Consider the following 26,035-nt stretch of genomic DNA (forward strand, 5'->3'; position numbering starts at 1 on the left):
GGGGGTTGGGTGGGGGGTTTGAGGGGTGAGGGTGGGGGGGGTTTGGGGGTGGGGGTGGGGTGGGGGAGGTGGGTGGGGGGGGGAATAGGGGGGGTGAGGGTGGGGGGGTGGTGGGGGGGTTTGGGGTGAGGGTGGGGTTGGGGGGTGGGGTTGTGTGGGTGGGGTTTGAGGGGTGAGGGTGGGGGGTTGGTTGGGGGGTTTGGGGGGTGAGGGTGGGGGGGTTTGGGTGGGGGGGTTGGGGGGTGTGGGGTGGGGGGGTGAGGGGTGGGGGGGTGGGGGGTGATGGTGTGGGGTTGGGGGTAGTGGGTGGGGGGGTTGGGGGGGGAGTGGGTGGGGGGGGGGTGGGCGGCACAGTAGCACAATGGCTAGCACTGCTGCTTCACAATGCCAGGGACTGGTTCAATTCCCTAGCTTGGGTCACTGTCTGTATGGAGTTTGACCCTTAGTGTCAGGGTGACTAGCTAGGGGTAAATACATGGAGTTATTGGGATAGGCCTGGTGGGTTGTGGTTGGTGCAGACGCGATGGGCCGAATGGCCTCCTTCTGTGCTTAGGATTCTCTGATTTATGTACTGTTTGTCTTCCCAATATTCTCTCATATCCATTATTATCAGCTTTGTGCACTGAAAGCTTTTGGGCAGAACTTTCCCCAAAATTTCCAGAGTAGGGGGAAGGAGGAGGCACGACCTGATCAGCTCATCCCACCAGTTGATTGGCATGACGAGCTGGTGAGATGGGGCGAGAGGTGAAAAAATTGAGTTCATGCCCAATAAGGGGGCAAAGCTGATTTCAACATGTAAAACCTCATTTAGATATAATTAGTGAGTCAGGATGCTATGGTCCAGGCTCAATTGCGCTTACCTGCTCATTGGTCCTCACTGGTAGGGATCACATTTGATCCCCACCAATGGGACTGTAGACCATTGAAGTCCCCAGTGTTGTCAGGGGAAGGGCTGGGAAATGCCAGCTGGGGTACCCTGGCCATGCCACTGGGCACCAGTCGGTAAAGGGGTCAGGACCGAAGTGGGGACATGACGGGGTGAGCGGGCCCATAATGGGGATGGAGCCATGATGGGGAGATAGGAAGGGAGTCATTTAGGAGGGGAGGAATGGAGGTACTCTGTCATGGAGTGCTGGGGATCATCTGGAGCAGCAAAAGAGGTGGTGAGGATCGGCATTGGATGGGACAATGAGCGGGAGGTGGTAATTGGGTGGGGGCGATTCGGGGTGCTGAAAGGGGGGGCGTGGAGCAGGAGGGGAGGAGGGAGCGGGAGGGGGAGGGAAGAACAGGAGAGGGAGGGTAACATCTCCCTGTGCATGTGTACAGAATGGCACTTCAATTCAGCACCCTCACCCACTGGCCAGGAACTCAGCTTCATAAAGATTGTGGCCACCCCAGTGTACCGCGACTGCAAAGGAATGGCGATATGTTTCCAGGTCAGGAAGGTGAATGGCTTGGAGGGAACTTCCAGCTGATGATGTTCCCTGCTGCTCTTGTCCTTCTCTGAACATCAGTGTTGATCAAAATAATCAATCAAATAATCTGCTCCTATGAGCCTAATATGAAAATTTGAAATATTCCAAATAGAGGATAGAACTGACCGAAAAGCACATTTGGGGTCGTGTCGCCAAAGAAATTAACACCACTAACTGAAACTCAGGATGTGTTTGAATTTGTCCATTTTTTTATCTAGTGCAATCTCTGAAATGTTACACCTGTATGTTTGGAAATCCATGTCATCAGCAAGAACAAACTTGTCCTACCGAGATGAACAGCTGCTTTACGCTTTTAAGCAGAAACAATTACGGTAAGGCTTTTGATAATTATAATCTGCATTGTTATGCTGTTATTCTGTTTTAATCCAATTAATTTTCCATTTCTTTTCTTGTGTTTTAGCTCCTTTGTAGTGATTGACAATACAAAGGATGGAATTTTAAACTGATGGGGCAGCATGTGGCCAGTGCATGCATGTGCATGTAATAATCTTACTGAGGCAAGACCTCCGTCACCAAGATCCTTCATTTACAACATGGTCAAACTGCCACTCAGTGACTCTTGAGTACAGGTCAGCTGCAAAGTCTTTTGACTGCCAGTCAGAGCGGAGTCAGTTGGCTTTCAATCCCACACAGCTCCTTCCCCATTGGGGTGAGCCTTCACTCACTCGCCTAATATAGTCCAAGAAGCCCACAAGGAGATCTATTGATGAACCTCCATGGCCATCAGAACAGAGGGCGGTGGCACATGCTGGAAGATCCTGCAAACTGGCATTCTGGGGAATCCCAACATCAGGTCACCCTCTTGCAGTTTTCCTGGGGCTGAGGTCTAACAGGGAACCTCCCATGGGCTTGGTAGAAAGCAGTTGATGTGATTCCAAAGGTAATTAAGATCATTTTTACCTACAAATCCGCACTGTGACTCAAAGCCAGTGCCCAGTGATGTACCAGAAGAATCTATGCTGGTTCCTCTATTATTCAACATTATAGATCACTGAGTGGGTTGGATTTGCAGATGACACACGTTTGGCTGGATGGTTAAGTGAGGCTGAGTGTTTTGATCTACAAGAAGATACAGATGGGGTGGTCAAATGAGCTAGATGGAATTTAACCCTGAAAAGTGTGAAGTGAAACACTTTGGAAGGAGTAATTTGACAAGAAAGTATTTAATGAATGGCAGGACACTAAGAGCTTCTGTGGAAAAAAGGGACTTTGGCATGTTTGTCCATAGATCTCTGAAGATGGGAGACATGTTAGTGGATTGATTAAAAAAAACATATGGGACACTTGCCTTTATCAATCAGGGCATAGATTATAAAAGTGGGGAAGTCATGTTGGAGTTGTATAGAAGTTTGATAAGGCCACAGCCAGAGTACTGTGTGTAGTTCCGGTCTCCATATTATAGGAAGGATGTGATTGTATTTGTATTATGGGAAGGAGGTCATTCATCAGATTGCTACCTGGGAAGTTTTGAAGGGAGGTTGGAAAGGTTTGTGCTGTTCTAATTGGAGCAGGGAAGACAGAGGTGACCTGATCGAGGTGTGCAAGAGCATGGACAGGGTGGATAAGGAGCAGCTGCTCCCCTTAATTGAAGGGTCAGTCATGAGGGGTCATAGGTTCAAGGTGAAGGGCAGGAGATTCAGGGGAATGTGAGGAAAAATGTTTTTACTCAGAGGGTGGTGACGGTCTGGAATGCGCTGCCTGGATGCGTGTTTGAGGCAAGTTGCCTCACAACCTATAAAAAGTACCTGGATCAGCACTTGGCATGTCATAACATTCAAGGCCATTGGCCAAGTGCTGGTAAATGGGATAAGGTGGGAGGTCAGGTGACTTTCACATGTGTTGCTGCAGACTCGATGGGCTGAAGGGCCTCTTCTGCACTTTGCAATTTTGTGCCTGCCACTTATCTGCACAGAAAATGCAAGTGCAAGAACTTGCCATCCAGTGAAACTGAGCAGAGAGCAGCCACAATGGAAGGCTTGTCTCGCAAGAACAGTTCTTTCAGAGTTCACTGGCGCCTCTGGGTTAAATGGCCTCTGTCTGCACTGTAGCAATTCTGTGGTTCTGTCACTGTGAATTACGCACTGATTCTTTGGATGCCAAGCATCGATCATTCACTGGGAGAATCTCCCAGACCACCGCACTAGCAGTGCAACAGGCTGGGAGACATCAACAGAGGCCATCTAGCGGCTCCCCACTTGACACCCTGGCCTCTGCCCGTCTCCAGGATTACCGGCGTCATCAGTGTGGAGCTTATTTCCATATTTAAATTTGTATTTGAGTGCTGGGCATCCTAGCCATCCCTCCTCCTATCCCAGTAGTTCACTCCAGTGGGGTTTATAATGGGGAGCTGGCAGCCTAACTCTGCTGCCTGTATATCCTTTAAATAATGTTAGAATGGCTGATAACTCACTCGCATCAGCATTTTTAAATCTTTTATATCTACCATCCGCCTGTGCTGATCACAGTTCCTATCTCTATTGTCACGTTTTTACTATCTGGGCCAGTCTTCATCCATTTCTACTCTGTCCATCTTTTCAGAATATTGTCTAAAACGGAGTTGGATTTTAAAGATAGCAGCTGAGATTCTCCCAAAAATGTTCAATGTGCCAAATTTGCATAAAAAATGGAGTAACTCCCACTTTTTTTTTAGCAGGATTTTCAAAATGAATCTCCCACATTCTGAGCACTGCAGAGAGCCTGAGGGTGATCAACTCTGAAAGCATGTCACCAGGGCCTAATCCCATTGGAAAGGTCAGCAGTATAGCACTGAGTGGCCCACTGCACATGCACCAATCTGTCAGCATTGAGACTGGTGTATATGCAACAGCCCCACACTGCTGGCCTCCTGACCGCTGGCCAGCTCCATGACACTGCATCGCTGTCCCTCCAACCACCCACCCCCTGATTGCTGACCTCCTGGACATCTCCAGGCTAACCCCAATGCCCCCTCAGCCCCCATCAATCTGACCACCTCCCCCGGTAGTCCCAGCCGTCCCCCACCCAGCAGTCCCGAACCTCGTGGAACCACCTGACCCACCTCAATGATGAGCCCTGATCAACCATTTCCTGACTTGCGCCTTGTAGATTGTGGACAGGATTTGGGGAGTCAGGAGGTGAGTTACTCACTGCAGGATTACCAGCTTTTGACCTGCCCTGGTAGCCAGAGTATTTATAGGGTTGGGTCCAATTCAGTTTCTGGTTGATGGGAACTCCCAAGATGTTGGTAGTGTGTGATTCAGTGATGCTAGTGCCACTGGGTTTCCTGAACATGTCAAAGTGTTCAGCCTAAACCAGTACTGGGTCATTTTGAGAAGTTCTTTCTATCAGAAAACTTTGTGAATAAGGTTTTTTGCTGGGAGCCAGGAATAGTAAACCTCAGATGCTCTTTTCCATTAAAAATGACTTTTCTATCTAAACAGCCCATTTAAATAACAAGATTACATAAGATAGAGCTGAGAAACAGACCAATTGGCCAGACAATCCATGCTGGATTTAGGGCTCCACTCAAGCCACCTCCCATCTTTACTCATCCCTACACTATTTTCCCCTGAATCTGGTTACAATAGGGGTACCATACGCATACGCACGGGTCAAGGTAGATGTAGGAAAGTGCTTTGTTAAGATGGCGGCGTGGGCTCGTTGGGCCCAAGGGCCTGTTTCCTGTGCTGGGTTGTTCTTTGTTCTATCTGAATCATAATTGATTCCCATTGGTTTAAGTTCCCCAAAATACATCCACAATATTCACATCAGCCAGTCCTCATGAGAACGAGCTCCCCATTTCCCCCATCCTGTGTGGGAGCGGGTCCCCCATTTTTCCCCCCAACGCCACTCCCCCCCTCCCCCCCCCACCCCCAACTGCCAGTGGGAGCAGGTCCCTTGTTCTCTCAATTTCTATACTCTTACATCTATGAATGTGTGGCTAAATTCCCCTCCAACTTGATTTTCAACCTTGCTGATGACACCACCATAGTGAATTGAATGTCAAACACTGATGAGATGGAAAGATATAGAGAACCTGGTGAAGTGGTGCAATGACACTAATCTCTCTCTCCATGACAGCAAAATGAAAAAGATATTTATTTACTTCAGAAGTTATCGTGGACGACGTGCCCCTGTCTATATCAAAGGGAATGAAGTCGAAATGTTTGAGAGGTTCAAGTTTCTAGATGTCCAGATCACCAACAACCTGGCCTGATCTTCCCATACCAACTTTTACAGATGCACCATAGAAAGAATTCCTTTTGGTTGCATCACAGATTTGTATGGCTCCTGCTCTGCCCAAGACTGCAGGACACTGCAAAGGGTTGTGAATGAAGCCCAGTCCATCACACAAACCAGCCTACCATCCATTGACTCTGTCTACACTTCCTACTGCCTTGGAAAAGCAGTTAGTATAATTTAAGGACTCCACACACCCAGACATATTCTTTTCCAACTGCATTCATCGGGAAAAAGATACACAAGTCTGAGGTCAAGCACCAGCCATCTCAAGTACAGTTTCTTCCCTGCTGCCATCAGACATTTGAATGAACCTACCTCGTGTTAAGTTGATCTTACTCTGCATCCTAGCTATGACTGTAACATTACATTCTTCACCCTCTCCTTTCCAACAATGATTTCATGGGCATCAGTAGATTCTTAAATCCAGATATTTTTAATTGAACTCAAATTCCACCATTTGCTGTGGCGGGGTTCAAACCCGGGTCCCCAGAATTTTGGTGAGTTTCAGGATTAATGGTCTAGCAATAAAAGTACTAGACCATTACCTCCCCTATTGCGAGCAGCAGTGATCCCAACACTGACCCCAGTGGAACATCACCTCCCACATTCTGACATGTTGAATAACCACCCTTTACTCCTGGCCTCTGTTTGTCGTCTTCAAATCAGATGGCTATCCTTCCTGCCACAGTCGCTCTGACTTCCATTCTCTGACCTTATTTATTATTCTACTATGGAGCATCTTATCAAAGGCTTTTTGAAATTCCAGATAAGTTACACCAACTACATTATCCTGGTCTTCACTCTCTGTTACCTGCTCTAAGAAGGTCACTCAGGTAAAATTTTCCCTTTTGAAATCCAAACTATTCCGTATTATAATTTTACATTTCTAATTGTTCTCCTGTTGCCTCCTTTAAAGAGGAATTCAGGAAGAAATTTAGGTTCCTAAGAATCTTTTTCAAATTTGTGGATGCAATTGGTATGAATCAGGAGTTTTCATCTCTTTAATCATATTTACTTTATTCAATACAACCACCTTATTATTTTCATTACACTGACATCATTATTAATCTTAACATTCAATGCCACGTCTATCCCTTGGTAAATAATGAGCCTAATTAATTACTTAATATTTCTGCCAGCTCACAATCATTACTTTCTTTTCTCTCTTATTCATTTAATTGTATATTTTCTGTTTGCCTTCCTAATAGCTTTTAATACTTCTCTCTTAATTGCGATATGTTCTTTCTTATTCTGCACATCTGATTCAAATATTTAATGGCACTTGAGGTAGTATGGCAGCACAGTGGTTAGCACTGTTGCCTCACAGTGCCATAGACCTGGGTTCAATTCCAGCCTTGGGTGGCTGTTTGTGTGGAGTTTGCCTGTTCTCCCTGTGCATATGTGGATTTAGAACATAGAACACTACAGCACAAACAGGCCCTTCGGCCCACAAGTTACACCAATCCTTTCCATACCTACCAGGCCATAGAACTATCTGTAACTCCCAATCCCATGAAATCCCATGCACTCATCCAGAAGTCTTTTAAAAGACTCCAGCAAATTTGCCTCTACCACCACCGACGGCAGCCAATTCCACTCACTCACCACCCTCTGAGTGAAAAACTTACCCCTAACATCTCCTCTGTACTTGCTCCCCAGCACCTTAAACCTGTGTCCTCTCGTAGTGACCATTTCAGCCCTGGAAAATAGCCTCCGAGAATCCACCCTATCTATTCCTCTCAACACTTTATAAACCTCTATCAGGTCACCTCTCAACCTTCGTCTCTCCAGGGAGAAGAGACCTAGCTCCCTCAACCTATCTTCATAAGGCATGCTTCCCAATCCAGGCAACATCCTTGTAAGATCTCCTCTGCACCCTCAATAACTTCCACGTCCTTCCTGTAGTGAGGCGACCAGAACTGTGCACAGTACTCCAAGTGGGGTCTGACAAGGGTCTTATAAAGTTGCAGCATTACCTCCCGACTCCTAAACTCAATCCCTCGATTAATGAAGGCCAGTACACCGTACGCCTTCTTGACCACATCCTCCACCTGTGAGGCCGATTTAAGAGTCCAATGGACCCAGACCCCAAAGTCCTTCTGCTCCTCAACATTGCTAAGACTCCTACCCTTGATATTGTACTCCTTCATCCCATTGGACCTGCCAAAATGGACCACTACACATTTATCCGCATTGAAGTCCATCTGCCACTTCTCTGCCCAGTCTTGCATCCTATCTATGTCACACTGCAACTTCTGACATCCTTCCAGACTATCCACAACACCATCAACCTTCATGTCGTTGGCGAACTTACTAACCCATCCCTCCACTTACTCATCCAGATCATTTATGAAAATGACAAACAGCAAGGGTCCTAGAACAGATCCCTGGGACACTCCACTGGTGACCGACCTCCATGCAGAAAAAGACCCATCCACAACCACTCTCTGCCTTCTGCAGGCAAGCCAGTTCTGGATCCACAAGGCCTAAGCCCCTTGGATCCCATGCCCTCTCACCTTCTCAAGAAGTCTTGCATGGGGGACCTTATCAAATGCCTTGCTGACGTCCATGTAAACCACATCCACTGCTCTTCCTTCGTCAATATGTTCAGTCACATTAGTCAGTTTCTTCCAGGTGTGTTGGTTTCCTCCCACAGTCCAAAGATGTGCACATTAGGTGCATTGGCCTTGCAAAATTGTCCTTGGTGTCCCAAGTTGTATACAGGTTAGCAGGGTAAATATCCCCGTAACCACATGTATCTATCCTGCTAATCCTTCTAACCTGGCTGAGAGCCAGTGCAGTCTCAATGAGCTGAAAGATCTCCTTCTGCACTGTAGGGATTCTGTGATTCTAGGCTCTTGGACAAGATTTTGTTAACACTTTATCTCTCTGTTCATCCACACTACCCCACTAGTATTTAGTTTGTTTTTTCATTTTACTGATAAATTTTACTCCTGTGCTATGTCGAACAGTGTTTTAAACATTCCCCATTCTGCTTCTACATGACCTTTCGCAAATATTGTTGCTCATTTCATTTTGTCAACTTCTAATTTCAATCCTTCAAAATCAGCTTTCCTCTAAGTGTTATCTAGGTTTCTATCATACTGATGTCCTTTATGGTGATCATTTTAAAGCATACTATATTATTATCACTATAATTGTCTTATTTGTTTTCGTGGTCCATTCCCCATTGTGAGATCAATTGCAAATATTTCCTGCTTTTGCTTTGCTTTGATTTGATTTATTTTTGTCACGTATTATTATACAGTGAAAAGTATTGTTTCTTGCCATCTATATAGACGAAGCATACTGTTAATAGAGTACATAAGGGAGATAGAAAAGAGAGGGTGCAGAATGTAGTGATACAGTCATTGCTAGGGTGTAGAGTAAGATCAACTTGATACAAGATTGGATCATTCAAAAGTTTGATGGCAACAGGAAAGAAGCTGTTCTTGAGTCGTTGGTACGTGATCTCAGATTTTTGTATCCTTTTCACAATGGAAGAAGGCAGAAGATAGTATGGCCAGGGCATGAATGGTCCTTGGTTATATTGGCTGCTTTTCTACGGCAATGGTAAGTGTGTAGACAGAGTCAATGGATGGGAAGTTGATTTGCATGATGGACTGGGCTGCTTTCACAACACTTTGTAGTTTCTTGTGGTCTTGGTCAGAGCAGGAGCCATACCAAGCTGTGATACATCCAGAAAATATGTTTTCTAGGCTACATCTGTAAAAGTTTGTGAGTCTTGTGTCAATTGCTCAGCCAATATTTCATTTCCAACCAAGATGTTCAAGGTAATACCTGCTATTTTCATCAGAAGTCTGTCTCACAGTTTATTAATTGCGAGAACATGTGTTTAACCAGTCAGTTTAAATGTGAGGAATAAGATCCCCCAAATTGTGTTTCCAAATATCTTGTTTTAAATAGAATGTGAATGTTGTCTTTCAGCATCTGTGTTCGGGATGTGTCCTTGGCAGTGCTAATGGCTAGCACTTTCTTTCATGCGGAGAGTTTTCTGGATTGACAAACTTGCGAAAGAGTGAAGGATGAGGATTTCCATAATGTTAATTAATGTTGAATTATATCAGGCGTTTTAGATTTTTTTTACAGCAGCGTCTTACAGAATTGATCAATAACTTGATGGGTGAATAACTTCATAAATATTTGGATGAATCAATAGCAGGCTAATAATTGAATAAATAAATGGAATGACGGATGAATGGAGAAACAATTAATTAATTTGTAGTTGGGAAATCATGTTGCAGCTATATAAAACCATGGTTAGGCCACATTTGGGGTATCACATGCAGTTATATTTACCACACTACCAGGAGGACATCGAAGCTTTGGAGAGAGTGCAAAGAAGGTTCACCAGGATGTTGCCTGGCCTTGAGGGTGTTGACTATGAGGACAGGTTGAATAAACTAGGATAGTTTTCACTGGAAAGACGAAGGCTGAGGGGAGACCTAATAGAGGTCTACAAAATTGTGAGAGGCAAAGACAGGATTGATAGTCAAAGGCTTCATCTCAGAGTGGAAGTGTCAATTACAATTACAGGTTCAAGGTGAGAGGGGGAAAGTTAAGGGAGATGTGTGGTGGAGGTTTTTCATGCAGAAAGTGATGGATGCCGGAAATGCGCTGCCAGAGGAGGTGGTGGAAGTAGGCACATTAGCAACATTTAAAAGGAATCTAGATGGGTATGTGACTAGAGAGGGAATAGAGGGATATGGACCAACTAAGCAGAAGGTTTGTTTTCTAGTTTAGCTGGGCATCATGATCACCACAGGCTTGGAGAGCCAAAGCGCTGTTCCTGTGTTGTACTTACTTTTATTTTTTTCTTCTTTGCGCTGATAAATCAGCGTACAGATGTACCTAGAAATACACGAATAGATATGATAGCAGAGTCTTTAGATATATGAACACATTGAGGAATGCATATATAAATACATAGGTTGCTGCTTACCTAGGCAAATTATGAATGGAAGCAGAAATACATAATTCGTCAATGGTTGGTGAATTAATTTGATTGAAAAATAAATCAGTGAATAAATAAATTAATGCATAGACAGATAAACACGTGGATAAATAAATGGATGGAAATTTGAATGGGTTGATGTCAAAAAATAAAGTGTAAACTAAGCCCACAATATTGGAAAATGAAATATTTTTTGTCTCTTTTCAGGTGGGATTGTGAACAGCTCAGTTTTTAGAAGTTGCCTTATTTGTGCTGAGGGATTTTCGATGAACTTTGGTACTGACCAACTACTGGGAAAATGTTGCAATTCTGATTTATGCAACAATCAACAGAGTTATGGTAAGTAGATACAGAGTCCACTGATTGAAACAGTCGACAATTTCACAGCTTTGTCTTTCGTGGCATTTCCCACAACTAATAAAATAATCCAAGCACATCATTTTAATTTTCATTCAATCATATAATTCAACAATGCTGCAACACATATACCACCAACAATATGTCTGCTGTTTTACTACCATACAGCTTCTGAATGCTGTGTATAAACTCTGACCATCATTGGATACCATTTTGGTGCAGTGTGTGTGTACTTTGAACATCTGACACTGGATACCATTTTGGTGCAGTGTATGTATATTCAGCATTGTACAATAGATATCATTTTGGTGCAGTGTATGCATACTCACAGCATTGTGCACTAGATGCCATTTTGGTGCCGTGTATGTGTACACTCAGCACTTTACACTGCATACTATTTTGGTGTAGTATACACATAGCATTGTACGCTGGAGACCAGTTTGATGCAGTGTTTGTGTACTCTAAATATTTTACACTGAATACTATTTCAGTGTTTTGTGATTGTGTAGGTGGTGTGTGTATGTACACTCTGAACATCTTTCCCTGAATACCATTTTGGTGGTGTGTGTGTGTGCATGTGTACACTCTGAACATCTTTCCCTGAATACTATTTTGGTGGGGGGGGTGTGTGTGTGTGTGTGGGTGTGTGGGTGTGTGTGTGTACACTCTCAGCTGTGTGATTTGCTGTATGCACCTGTGGCATAACTATACTTTGAGTATAGTTATTCAATTCTAAATCTAAACTACTGCCAGATATTTAGTATTACAAATCAAAGTGCGGGAATAGACTCTCATTCTCTGAAGCAAACTTTCTCTTTCTCAACCCTTTGGCTAAGATCAAGTGTAGTATCGACATGCTGCGCTTGGTTGAAGTCATTAGGGTAGATTGCAGCTTCATTTGAAGCAATTTTGTCAAAGCGGCATCTTGGCCTTTGGCTAAGATGCAAATGAGATCAAGCCTTGGAGGAGGATCTATGCCTACTCAATCAGCTTGGATCATGTAGATCAAGCCCAAGACGGGAGGTGAGAGCCCTGTCTTGTCAGCTTGGATCGGAGTGTCTCAACTTGTTGAGGCTCTGAATTGGACTTGATTGGATTGAAAAAACACTTTAGGTATTTACAACAATTGCAACACTGTAACTCTTACACTTCAACTTTAACTCTTAACTGAAGCTTTATCTGAAAACAGATGCTACTTAATTCAGAATGAAGTGGCCAAGCCTATTCCCAATGTAAATTTGTTCTCATACTTCTTTATCTTCTCTAAAGATGTTCCTTTAGGGCATGCTTATGGTGATTTGTCTTGTGTTCCTGCTGAAGATAAAGGTTAAACCATACCTTTTATCCCCGAACTGTCCCAAATTTCCAGAACATTCTCTGGTACTCAGCCAATTATATCATTGAAAACCAATTACATTGATCAATCACAGCCAATGGAGTTAGTCACAAACAACTCCACAATGTTTAATCCAAATTGCATAAGATCACCTAGCCTTAACGCAAATATGGGTATGGCAGGAAATCTCAGAACCACTGAGTCTAGCATTACCCAAATGCCCCGTCTTCCCATATTTGGTCAGCACAGGAAGTGTCAGGTCACAGTGCACAGACCAGTTACAACTTGCAGCAGCTTTATGAGCTGCAGGTGTTTTGATTATAACTTGGCCAGAGCAGGGACAGGAATGGTTGTTGCCGGTTCCGGGGTTCAAATGTTTCAGTTGGAATAGAGAAGGAGGTAGAAGGGGGGGAGTAATAGCATTATTAGTCAAGGACTGTATCACAGTGACAGAAAAGAAGTTTGATGAAGACTTGTCTGTTGAGGTGGTATGGGCTGAGATTAGAAATAGGAGAGAAGAGGTCACCCTGTCGGGAGTCTTTTATAGACCTCCTAAAAGTTCTAGAGAGGTAGAGGAAAGGATTGCAGAGACGATCCTGGACAGGAGTGAAAGTAATAGGGTAATTGTTATGGGAGACTTTAACTTTACTAATATTGATTGGAATAGCTATAGCTCTAGCTCGTTAGAGGGGTCAGTTTTTACACAAAGCGTGCAGGAAGGTTTTTTGACTCAGTATGTAGATAGGCCAACTAGAGGTGAGGCTATATTGGATTAGGTGCTGGGAAATGAGCCAGACCAGGTGTTAGACTTGGAAGTTGGTGAACATTTTGGTGATAGTGACCACAATTCGGTTACGTTCACCTTAGTGATGGAATGGGATAGGCATGAACCTCGGGGCAGTAGTTATAGCTGGGGTAAGGGTAATTATGAGGCTATTAGGAGAGAATTAGGGAGCATAGGTTGAACTGGGAAACTACAGGGTCTTGGAACATCCGAAATGTGGAGTTTATTCAAGGAGCAGCTACTGCGAGTCCTTGATAAGTATGTCCCTGTCAGGCAAGGAGGAAAGATTAGGGCCAGCCAGAGACAGCAGTGGGAAGTTATGTGTGGAACCGGAAGAGATTGGAGAGGCACTGAACAAATATTTCTCTTCGGTATTCACGCAGGGAGACGTAAATGTAGTTGTGGAGAACACTGGGTTACAGGGTTGTAAACTGGATAGTATTGCAGTAGATAAGGAGGATGTGCTAGATATTCTTGAAGGTTTGAAAATAGATAAGTCCCCTGGGCCGGACGGGATTTACCCTAGGATTCTCTGGGAGGCAAGAGAGGCGATTGCAGAGCCTCTGGCTCTGATCTTCAGGTCGTCATTGGTCACAGGTATAGTGCCAGAAGACTGGAGGATAGCGAATGTTGTCCCATTGTTTAAGAAGGGGAACAGAGACTTCCCCGGGAATTATAGACCGGTGAGTCTTACTTCTGTTGTGGGCAAAGTATTAGAAAAAATTATTAGGGATAGGATTTATAATTATTGAGAGAGTAATGGATTGATCGGAGATAGTCAGCACGGTTTTGTGAAGGGTAGGTCGTGCCTTACTAACTTATTGAGTTTTTTGAAAAAGTGACCAAAGAGGTGGTTGGGGGTAAGGCAGTTGACGTATATATGGACTTTAGTAAGATGTTTGATAAGGTTCACCATGGAAGGCTTCTGCAGAAAATGCAGATGTGTGGGATTGAGGGTGATTCAGTTAATTGGATCAGGAATTGGCTAGCTGCTAGAAGACAGAGGGTGGTGGTTGATGGAAAGTATTCGTCATAGAGTTCGGTCACAAGTGGTGTGCCTCAGGGATCTGTTTTGGGGCCACTGCTGTTTGTAATTTTTATAAATGATCTGGATGAGGGTATAGAAGGACGGATTAGTAAATTTGCTGATGACACCAAAGTCAGAGGAGTGGTAGATAGTGAAGAGGGGTATCATAGTTTACAGAGAGACTTGGACAAGTTGCAAAGCTGGGCCGAGAGGTGGCAAATGGAGTTTAATGCGGAAAAGTGTGAGGTAATTCACTTTGGCAGGAGTAACAGATGTGTAGAGTATAGGGCTAACGGTAGGACTCTGAATAGTGTTGACGAACAGAGGGATCTAGGTGTATATGTGCATAGATCCTTGAAAGTTGGAAATCAAGTCGATAAGGTTGTTAGGCAGGCATACGGTGCCTTGGCGTTTATTGGTAGGAGGATTGAATTTAGGAGCCGCAAAGTCATGTTGCAACTGTACAAAACTCTGGTGCGGCCGCGCTTGGGGTATTGTGTACAGTTCTGGTCCCCACATTATAGGAGGGATGTGGAGGCATTGGAGAGGGTGCAGAGGAGGTTTACGAGGATGTTGGAGGGAAGGTCCTATGAGGACAGACTGAGGGATTTGAGGTTGTTTTCGTTAGAAAGAAGGCGGCTAAGAGGAGACCTTATTGAAACATACAAGATGATTAGGGGTTTAGATAGGGCAGACAGTGATAGCCTTTTTCCTCGGATGGAGAAAGCTAGCACGAGGGGACATAGCTTTAAATTAAGGGGGGGTAGTTATAGGACAGATGTCAGAGGTAGGTTCTTTACCCAGAGGGTGGTGGGGGAATGGAATGCCCTGCCTGCTGTAGTTGTAGATGCGCCTAGTTTGGGGGCGTTTAAGAGGTCCGTGGATAGGTTTATGGCTGGAAAGGGATTGGTTTAGGTTAGAGGGTCATTGCTTTTTTCTTAATTGGTCGGCGCAACATCGTGGGCCGAAGGGCCTGTTCTGCGCTGTTATGTTCTATGTTCTAATATTCCCAGCATGCTTAATTATCAGTCTCCAACTGCTCTTGAAATCCAATTGTTGTTGCAGCTGTTGGTGTAGTCATTTCTCCAACCATAGTGTTTTGTGTGAGTATGTTGTGCATGTATATTGTATGAGCATACTGTGCCAATATAATTTATGGGTGTACTATATACATACGCTATGTGCATATGATATGTGAGTATATTTTGTGGATATACTATGTGAGTACACTATTTAAATATACTGGGTGCATGCTGTGTGAATGCACTATATGGGTTTGACTCATGCATACAGTTGAATGTACTTTGTGAATATACTATGCATTAATACTGTGTGGGTATAATGTGTTTGTATGCTGTGTGTATGCTATATGTCAGTACTGTATCTTTAAGAAATGTATTTGTCATGTTTCTTGTGCAGGATTTGTCTTAACAATCAGATCCATTAACCAGCGCTGATTTCACCTGTAACTGGCAGTCCCTATTGTTACTGCAGCAGCATAATTGATCTTAATTGCTAAAATGTTTGTTTTAATCTAGATTAATGCAGTACTGTTATTTCAGTGTTTGCCCTTTGCTTTGTTCAGGATGTGGTTTGATTAGACTGATCAACAAGAAAAACCATGTAACTAGGTGGGACTAGGCTTACACAGAGAAATAAGCTCAGTTGCTGTTTAGAATTGTCAGAGAGAAGTGCTTCTCCCTTTTCTCATATTTGAAGACGAGGATCTGCCAGAAAATGAGTCTTTTTCCCTGGAGGCTGTTGTAAGGAAGTCAGAAGACAGGCATCTTTCTGCAACTGTCCAGAGGAATTAAAAGGCTGGAAGTTTGGCAATTACATGACTCTTTATGTTTTGTTACTGCCAACCTAGTCTGAAGAGGGATTTATGTCTGTGGGTTATTGCTTACATTGGAACTATAAACATATGTTAAGAATTATACTTTGTCATGTTTAGCTACTTCAATTGGTAAAAATCGCTAATTATTTTTTGTTATTTTTTAACTGTGTTAAATGAAATTTATTTCAATGGAAGTTTCCTAGTGGGTCAATTGAATCATATCTGGAGCAAAACAATTTATTCTCGTCCTGGTGACAAAGTCAATAAATTTTAGGTGTAGGTTAACTTTGTAATTCTCTGCCCATTGAAGTGGTGGAGGCTACCTCGCTAAATATATTTAGGACACGAGTAGGTAGGTTTTTGGTAGACAAGGGAATTAGGGTTATGGGGAGAAAGCGGCAAAGTGGAACTGAGCCACTTCAGATCAGCCATGACCTAATTGAATGGCAGGGCAGGCTCAAAGGGCCAGATGGCCTACTCCTGCTCCTACTTCTTATGTTCTTATGTAATATCTTTTGGATATTCCAGTCTGGTTCAGAACAGATTCAATGTAAATATGCACTTTAGATTCATTCATTTAGAATTTTTAAAAAATCAATGGATCTGGAAATGCTTCAATTCCATTTAAAACTTTTTGTTAACTTCAATATTCTGTTTTCACATTTCAGATGAAAATGAACAACCTAATGGCCTTGAATGTTATGGGCAGTTGCAAGGAATGACACCAACCATTGTGAAATGTTCAGGCATTCAGGATCGCTGCATGAAATTCACTGTCAAATATGGTAACTATCAATTTAATTGCTAAAGAGGTATAGCATCAGCTTGATGATGAGGGGAGATAACTCTTTTGATGATTAAGATGTCACTGAGACAAATACAGATGAAACTCTATATGATTCCCAGCTCAGTTATTTCAGGTAGAGCAGTAAGGGTGGAAAGAACAGGGAATCCCTAAACTGTAAGACCATTTGGCAAAGGATCTTTAGTGAATTTTGATTCCTTGAATTCCAGCTACTTAAGTTGGTTGTGTTCAATATTTACTGACTGTCTCACAATCTAGCCAGACAAAGCATGTGTACAGTAAACTCATGAGTGAATTAACACTCTTCCCCTTTTAAAATGTTTTTCAAAACCTTATAGGATTTACTGTAAAGAGATTGTACATGGCATTACAAATGCAAGTCCTCATTGACAAGCAGAAACAAATATTGCCTTATCAATTGGTTTGCATGGTTAGCACTGTGGCCTCAGCGCCAGGCCCGGGTTCAATTCCAGCCTTGGGCAGCTGTGTAGCATCTGCATGGGTTCCCCCAGGTGTTCCGGTTTCCTCCCACAGTTCAAAGATGTGCAGGATAGATGGATTGTCTAACCTAAATTGCCCCTTAGTGTCAAGGGGATTAATGCTGGATAAACACATGGAGTATGGGGATCAGGCCTGGGTGGAATTGTTGTCGGTGCAATTTTGTTGGGCTGAATGGCCTCCTTCTGTACTGTAGGGATTCTATGAATCCATTGGATCAAGATAATAAATTTTGGAAATTGTTTAGTTGCACAATTAATGTAAGTACCAAGATTCTAAGATCAGCCCAATGTGTACAGCTGATGAATAAAAGCACTTTTATAGCAATTCTAATATTATCCCTGACACTTCAGAATCATTGATCATAGAGTAGCAGTTTTACATACACTCCATTCTTCCCTATTTCATTCACTCTCACCACTAACCACATTGCCATTCTACAGCATCACCCCCTACCCTTCATTCTCATCCTTTCCAATTTTCATCTGTTCCATCCATCACCCTAATTCATTTTCATCAGCCCCTGTTCACTCCCACCATCCACAATCTAACTTATCAAGCCCTGTTCCAACTTGTTTCACCCATTATCACTCAAGTTCCCTCATTCTCATACATTGCATCCAATTTCCACATATTGCAAGAATATTTGCCCATTCTTCCAAATTATTGACAGATAACCATTTTTTTTCAATATGGATGCATTAATTTTCTTTCTTGCTCGCTGCCTACCACTTTCACTCAATACTTCCAATCTACCCTCAATCTTGCATTCCCAATCATTAACCCACATTGTCAATCGGTATCTCCCATTCTTGTTCTTATCGAACATTTTCAATTGTGAATGAACATTCTCATTCGTTACCTCCATTCTCATTCATTATCCATCTACCCTCTTTCTCACTCACAACGATCATTCAAACTCATTGGCTGTAAAATTAATGTCCTGTCCACCACGGGAATAGGAGAGAGAGAGAGGGGCAGACCATGAAAAGGTCCATTGACTTTGGATGGGATTTTCTGGTTTCAGGGCAATTGAGGCTGTAAAATCCTACCCATTATCTCCCATTCTCACTCATTATTCTACATTCTAATATGTTACCCTTCATTTAATAGTAAAAGTAGTATGCCGAGAGTGTAGAAAGAAGCCATTCAATCCATCAACTGTCTTTCCAAAGGAGCATCCCGCCCAAGCCCTATCCCGTTAGCCCCAGGTATTCACTCCACTAACCTTCTTGACCTACATATCTTTAGAATGGTCACCTTGCTAGCGCCATCCCCTCTGCATCTCTCAACTAGCAACTTCTCCACCCGTCAATTTCCCCTCCCTCACCATGTCATCATTCAGCTCACCCTCGCCCACTCCTCCTTTATCCCTTCCCATTCCCCTATTTTTCTCTTTACCCCTCCCTCATCCACCACTACTTCATCACTCATCTCCCCCACTCCCTCTTTCCTGGCATTCCCCTCCCTACTTACTCACCCCTTATCTTTCTTCCCACTCTATCCCTCAGCTTCCCCTCACACACGCCCTCATCCCTCACTTCACACTGCCCCATTCCTCTCATCCCTCACCTTCCCCTCCGCAACTGTTCCATTCCCTCCCTTTCCTCTCATCATTCCCTCTTATCTGCTTCTCCCTGTCCTCTCCACTACCCCATTACACCCACTTCCCCAACACTGCTCCATCCCTCCTCCTGCCCATCTCCATCCCTATCCTGATTCACATCACCACTCCCTCTCCCTCCCTTTCCACTCATTTATCTTTCCGCATATCCTCAACCACCATTTCCCCATCCTCTCTGTCTTCTGATTACCTTCCCCCTCACCCTCTTTCTTTGCATCTTTGCACATCTAGAAGTAGCAAGAGTGAAGTTGTTTCTCGTTCTACAGCAGCAGTGTGAAGCCAGTTTGTAAACCTTCTGAACAGTTTTCATTTGAGGTGGAGCTAATTTCAATCCAGATAATCTGTGAGAAAATGTGAGGGATGTGTCATCCTATAACTAGGAGCTAGACTGGAGCTGGAATCCCAGTCTCTGGCATTCTTTAATTCAATTTATTAGAAAGTTCAGCTTTGTGAAATTACTGATACCCAGAATTGATGCTGAGCTGAATTGAAACCAGAAGTTTATTCAAACTGTGAATTAATATTTCAGGTGTGTTATAAATGATTTTGTGTTTCCAACAGGTGACTTATCTGTTGAAGCTAAAGGTTGTGGGTCAAAGAACATTTGCCATAAGTTTGATATGTCAGTGTTGGGAATGCAAATCTCTTCTGCTATCGACTGCTGTGAAAACAGCCAGTGCAATAAGGGCGCAAACCTTCCAGGTAATAACAACATGCAGGAGATTAACATCCTTATCGACCACAACTTTTTATTCAACGTGAATCTTCATAGTGTCCGTACATTTATCAAAAAATAGGAAAAAACATCCACCTTGTCTAGGCCTTCACACACCACACACCACATGCAGAGGATTATGGATATGCACAACGTGCACACACATAGGCACATGAACACGTATATATATAAACACACACACACATTTGCATGCATGGACAACTTACGTACACACACACATGCACACATTTACAATGACAATCAAACATCCTTAAATGCTAACAACTTATGCACACAATTTTGCACAAAGACACACACACACAAACTGATACTTACATAATTAGACATAGACACAAACTTACACAATTATATACACTTACAATTACATGCAAACAACTAACACACACATACTCAGATGCACTTACGCATGGACAGCTTACACATGTATGCACACTTAATCACAGACACTCGTGCATGTCCACACAGACAAATACTAACATGCACTTATCTGCATACCCACTCACACCCACATATTTACAACCAGAGATCACTTACATACCCAGCTGCGCACACATTTGCTCTCACGCACACCTCATCTTACTCACACACAGAGACTCATGCTGTACGCACATAGACAACTTACATGCACAAACTTACACACATTCACACATGCCTACACACAAACACATGATAACCACAGATACTTACATACAAACAACGTACAAACACACATACATGCAAACACACACATGACACTCTCATGCAATTAAACACTTACAAAACACACACATGATCTTGCATACACACACACATGCTGACTTTCCCATGCACTTAGACACACAGACAACTTACACACATCCTCACTCACCACACACAATAACACACACTTACACACACACACAAACACTGACACTCCCACTCACTTGCAAACAGAGAAACTTACACACACACTTGCACTCACACTATTACACACACATTTGCACACAGACACACGCAATACTCACAGGCACTTACACAAAATATATAACACACATACACATATACAGATTACAAGAACACATGTCAACACGCACAGATATACATATAAACACAGACACACACACACACACACACAGCCCATGCACACTTGCAACCTCATACATACTTGTACACCTATGGTCTTATTATCTCACACACGCACACAGGTTTCACAAATACAAACTTACGCACACATGCACACTTGTACACCCAGATAATCAAATGCACTTGCACACAACTTGCGCACACATACGGCACTCACACAGTTACACATATTAAAACAAACCACAGACACACACACACTGACACTCTCATACATTTACACGCAGAAACTGACATGCGCATACGCACACACGTGCGCACACACCAGCAAACTTACACACAGACACACATGGAACCTCTCACATCCTTATGCACAGTCAGCTTACAAACATACTTGCACATACACACCCACTGACAGTCACTCCAACTGACAACTTACACATTCACTTACAAACACAGTCACTCAAAAACACAAACACACACTGACTATCCCACTCACAGAAACAACTTACACACCTTGACATTCCCATTCACTTAGAGACAATTTACACAACTTACACATGTACACATATGGAAACTCTCACACACTCAATCAGATTGACAGGCAAATGCCCTTACATGCACAGACATCTTGCACACACTTGCACAGACACTGGAACTTGCACACACTTACAAACAGAGACAACTTATACACCCACTTTCACATACACACTGTCACGTACACAGAGAATTAGACACACGTCCACACTCTTAGGCACAAACACACTGGTACTTGCACGCACTCACACACACATACTGGCACTCGCACACATTGATACGCATACATGCATATGCAGTCGCACACACATGCACTTGCATGCACATAACAGTTCCATGCGCTTAGGGTATGATCTTAAAAAAAAATTCTCAATGCTGAGCAAGTGAGAAAAAAGGAGGAATTTGCACTTTTTTTGGGGGGCGAGCTGAGAGTCAGAATCTTACCACATTTAGTGCAAAGAAAAATGCCAGGATGCAATTCTTACCAGCAGGAAACAGAGAACCGGAGCTTGCTGGGGAAGCTGGTTGCTGAGCTTTTGCTGTGCCTTTGCGCAGGCACCCCAGCCTCCCAGCAATCTCTTGTGGACATCGGCCCCCTCACCTCCCTATACTGGCAATTGTCGTGTGCCAGTCTACACTCTTTCTCCAAATCCATGTCACCACATCTGCCCTCCGCTGATAGCACCCATCTTCAGAGACTCCCCTAATCCCATCTGTTGCCATCCTGGCAGAATTCCACACCCCCATACTGATTGCCACCCAGCAGGTATCCTTCCTACCCAGATTGCCAGCTAGGCAGAGTTCCTTCCCTCCTGCCCTCTTCGATCACTCCCCGCTGCAGAATGCAGAGTTCCCTTCTTTGCTCGATTGCCTCACTGCAGAATTCCAATTACCTTCCCCTGTCATAGTTCCACCCCCACCTTCCCTGTCGCCACTCAGCCTCCACCCCCTGGGACTGTCGGTGGCACAGTTATGCTGCCCAGTGAGCAGCGCCAGGGTTCCAAGTGGGCAGTGCCAGGTTGCTGGATTGGCACTGCCAGTCTGGTATTGCCCCAGGATCACTGCCTGGCCCTGCCCCTGCTCTGACCACCCGTGGCCTCCGAATTCTGCCCCCCCTCCCCCGGCAAAGCCATCACATTTTTGCTCCACAGATGGAGACTATCTGTGATTCTCACTGGTGAGAAGCTCAACCAGGTGAGGTGGTTAAGGTAAGTGAGCTGGAACGACTGCATCCGGGATTCATTCATGATATTTAAATAATTTCATTCATTTTGCCCATTTGTGGCACAAAGCTGATTTCATTGGCAAAACTGGAACAATCAGCGGGGGCAAGAAACCAGGTGCATCAGGAGGAAGATGTCATAAGATCAAACCCTTACAAACAGAGACAACTTGCACACTTATACACAGACACTCACACTCCTGCACTTACACGTAGAATCAACTTAAATTCACACACTTACACACACAAACTGACACTCAGACACATTTACACATACAGACATTTACACACATACATGCACACTTATGCACAAATACACACACTGACATACATACATACTTATACAAATGTACACTTTCACAAACATATGTACACTTACATACACATACTGACACTCACTATTAAAGGTACTGTTCTCAAACATATACCGACGCTCACATGCAATTACGCAAATGCTCATGCAAACACACACATACACATATCAAAGACTCAAACACGTAGACACACTTATAAACACACCCACATACTCACACATGCAGCCATGCACATTCACATCATGAATTCACTCATACACATTTTTATGGTGTTACAGTCACAGCTTTACACAGACACGCACTCATGCACATGCACACACACACTTGCGCACACAAGCATAGATACACGCATATATGCACTGTCACTCACAGGCAGTTAGACACATGGACAACTTACACAAAAGTACAAACACAAGCACTGGCACTAAAGCATTTACCAACACAAACAACTGAGACACACATATTGAAACGCACAGCCAGCTTACATGTGCAGACTTGCACACCCTTACACATGCACATATATACAAACCCACTTGCATACACACACTGACACTTGCAGGCACTTACACACAGCATTTTACACACACACACCCCCACACAAACACAGTCTGACACACTCACACACTTACACAGACAGAACTTACACACGCAAATGCATATGCACATGCACACACACAAACCTACATGCATGGACAATCACACACACACTTACGTACACAACTGACATGCACGCATGACACATATGCATACAAATTTACACACACAAATAAGTTGCACGTATTTACATGCACTGTCAATCACAGACACAGATAGGCACTTGTACGCACACAATGTATGCACAAACATACATTTATATACACATAAAATTGCACATACACACATGCATGCGCACACAAACACACACACAAACTGACACTCACACTTATAAACAGAGGCAACTTGCATACATGTGCACTCCTGCACAGGTGCACTCCCACATACTTATAAACAGAGACAACTTGCACATACACTTATAGACATACATACTAACGCATAAACACATATTATAAATTCCCACGTTTCTGACTAACAACTATTTTTGGCAATCCTTTTCTCTTCACCTACCTATTGAAGCTTTTACAGACCATTTTTATGTTCCTTAAAAGCTTACTCTCTTAATCAATCCCTTTTCCTCCTTTGCTGAATTCTAAACTGCTCCAAATCCTGAAGCCTGTTGTTTATCTCTGGCCAATTTGTATGCCTCTCCCTCTAATTTTCCTTGCAAGCGATGGTTTTGCAAGCTTTCTAGTTTAACTTTTGTGCCAGACAGCCATAAACAATTGTTGCAGATCAACCATGCATTCTTTTTGCCATTGTCTGTCCACGGTCATCCCTTTGAGTAACATTTTAAGGAAGGTCCCCCCTAAATGATCAGCATGTAATTTTAAACATCATATCCAACTCATGCCTTATACCACCGTAGATCCCTTTATTTAGATTCAGGCCCCTAGTCTCAAAATCAAATATTTTACTTTCCAGTTTGGTGTAAAATTTTAGCATGTTACGGTCACTTATCACCAAGGGACATCACACAACTAGTTTGTGAATTATTCCTTTCTCAGTGCACATTACCTAGCCTAGGATGGCCTGTTTTCTAGTTGGTTCCTCAATGTATTGGTCAAGAAAACCATCCTGTGCACACTCTAGTAATTCCCCCTCCAGTGTGTTGTGACTAAGTTGATTTGTCAATCTATAAATAATTTCAGATGTTCCTTTATTTTTCTCTAATTTTTTGTTGAATGCTAATTCAAACATCACTACTGTCTATTTACAACTGCCAGTAATGTTTTTTGGCCTTATTGTTTCCAAGTCTACCCATATAGTTTGCGCATCGTCGGAGCTAATATCCTTCTTCACTATCTTGTTAATTTTCTCTTTTTAACCAGCAATGCAACCCCGGCACCTTTTTTCCTTTTTGACGGTCCTACCTAGCCCTGAGCCATGTCTCCCCAATCCCAACTATGTCATTTTAAAATGTGTTTGTAGAGAAACAAGTCGACTTATACGAACACAGCAGTGAAGTTACTGTGAAAATCCCCTAGTCGCCACACTCCAGTGCCTGTTTGGGTACACTGAGGGAGAATTTAGCATGGCCAATACGTCTAACCAGTAGCTTTTTTGGGCTGTGGGAGGAAACCAGAGGAAATCCATGCAAACACTGGAAGAACGTGCAGACTCCCCACAGACAGTAACCCAAGCCGGGAATCAAACTCTGATTCCTGGTGCTGTGAGGCAACAGTGCAAACCACTGTGCCACCATGCAGATGATCATAGCCATTTACATCTTTGCATGATTCACATTATGGCAAATTCTCTGCTCATTAAGCTAGAATGTGTTGAGGCTAATCTCTTTCAACATTTGTTCTCATGTTCTCGTTATTTTCTCACTCTGGCCCAGTGATTCTTGTTTTACTCTGCTTTCTGACACCTCTGTCATTAAGGGTGATCCATAATTTCAAGTTGTGATTATATAGCAGTTGGAGTTCGGTGTTTACTGTTTTGGAGTGATTTCTTTCTACTTGATGCTTTTAAGTGTTTATTTCTTCCAGGTTCTTGGATTGTTCTTTTTATCCCACTCATCCTGATAGCTCCATCATTTCTGTGAATGGTGATTTGATGGTGACACTTCCTTTGAAGCAGCTGATTGCTGAGGAATTCATGCTTGCAGCAGGAGGAATTTCACTTCTTACAGCAGCTTTTTAAAATTATAATTGCAAATCAATGATCTAGCTTAGAGGAGTATCATATCCTTTTTTCTATTGTGCTTAATTTGGCGGGGGATGTTCCTGCAGGTTGTAACAAGGCTATATTGATTATGCATTTTGTAATATTTCACTCTACTCTGTAATACACAGATTCACTTGCAAATTCCCAGAATGGAATATATGTGCCTTTCTTTTGTTCAAAAATATGAATTGTTTGTTGTTGCTGGAGATATGAAGCTGTTAATGAAAGTGTGACACATGCTTATGATGCTGAGCACTGTCTTATCTCCCTTTCTCTGATCTTCCATTCCCTCTGTTTAAAATGTATTTTTATTCGTGCCACAAACGGGCTCACATTGACACTGCAATGAAGTTCCCCTAGGTTGTCACACTCCAGCACCTGTTTGGGCACACTGAGGGAGAATTTAGCATGGGCACAGCACTAACCAGTACATCTTTCAACTGTGGGAAGAAACCCACACAG

At 43.2% G+C, this 26,035-nt stretch overlaps 1 protein-coding gene across 1 annotated transcript in view; it reads left to right on the forward strand.

Moving 5' to 3' along the window:
* LOC145353745 (uncharacterized) overlaps positions 1-25,717 on the forward strand; it is a 28,868-nt gene extending 3,151 nt beyond the window's left edge. The window contains exons 2-6 of the mRNA XM_080204516.1: positions 1,694-1,807; positions 10,900-11,031; positions 16,702-16,818; positions 19,522-19,662; positions 25,396-25,717. Of these exons, the coding sequence (XP_080060642.1) occupies positions 1,694-1,807; positions 10,900-11,031; positions 16,702-16,818; positions 19,522-19,662; positions 25,396-25,451 (560 nt within the window). The 3' untranslated portion in view covers positions 25,452-25,717. The remainder of the gene's footprint in view (positions 1-1,693; positions 1,808-10,899; positions 11,032-16,701; positions 16,819-19,521; positions 19,663-25,395) is intronic.
* Positions 25,718-26,035: the final 318 nt, after the last annotated feature.

This window comes from Carcharhinus amblyrhynchos, chromosome 16 (assembly GCF_965287045.1).
Source record: "Carcharhinus amblyrhynchos chromosome 16, sCarAmb.v2.hapA, whole genome shotgun sequence".
Lineage (NCBI taxonomy): Eukaryota > Metazoa > Chordata > Chondrichthyes > Carcharhiniformes > Carcharhinidae > Carcharhinus > Carcharhinus amblyrhynchos.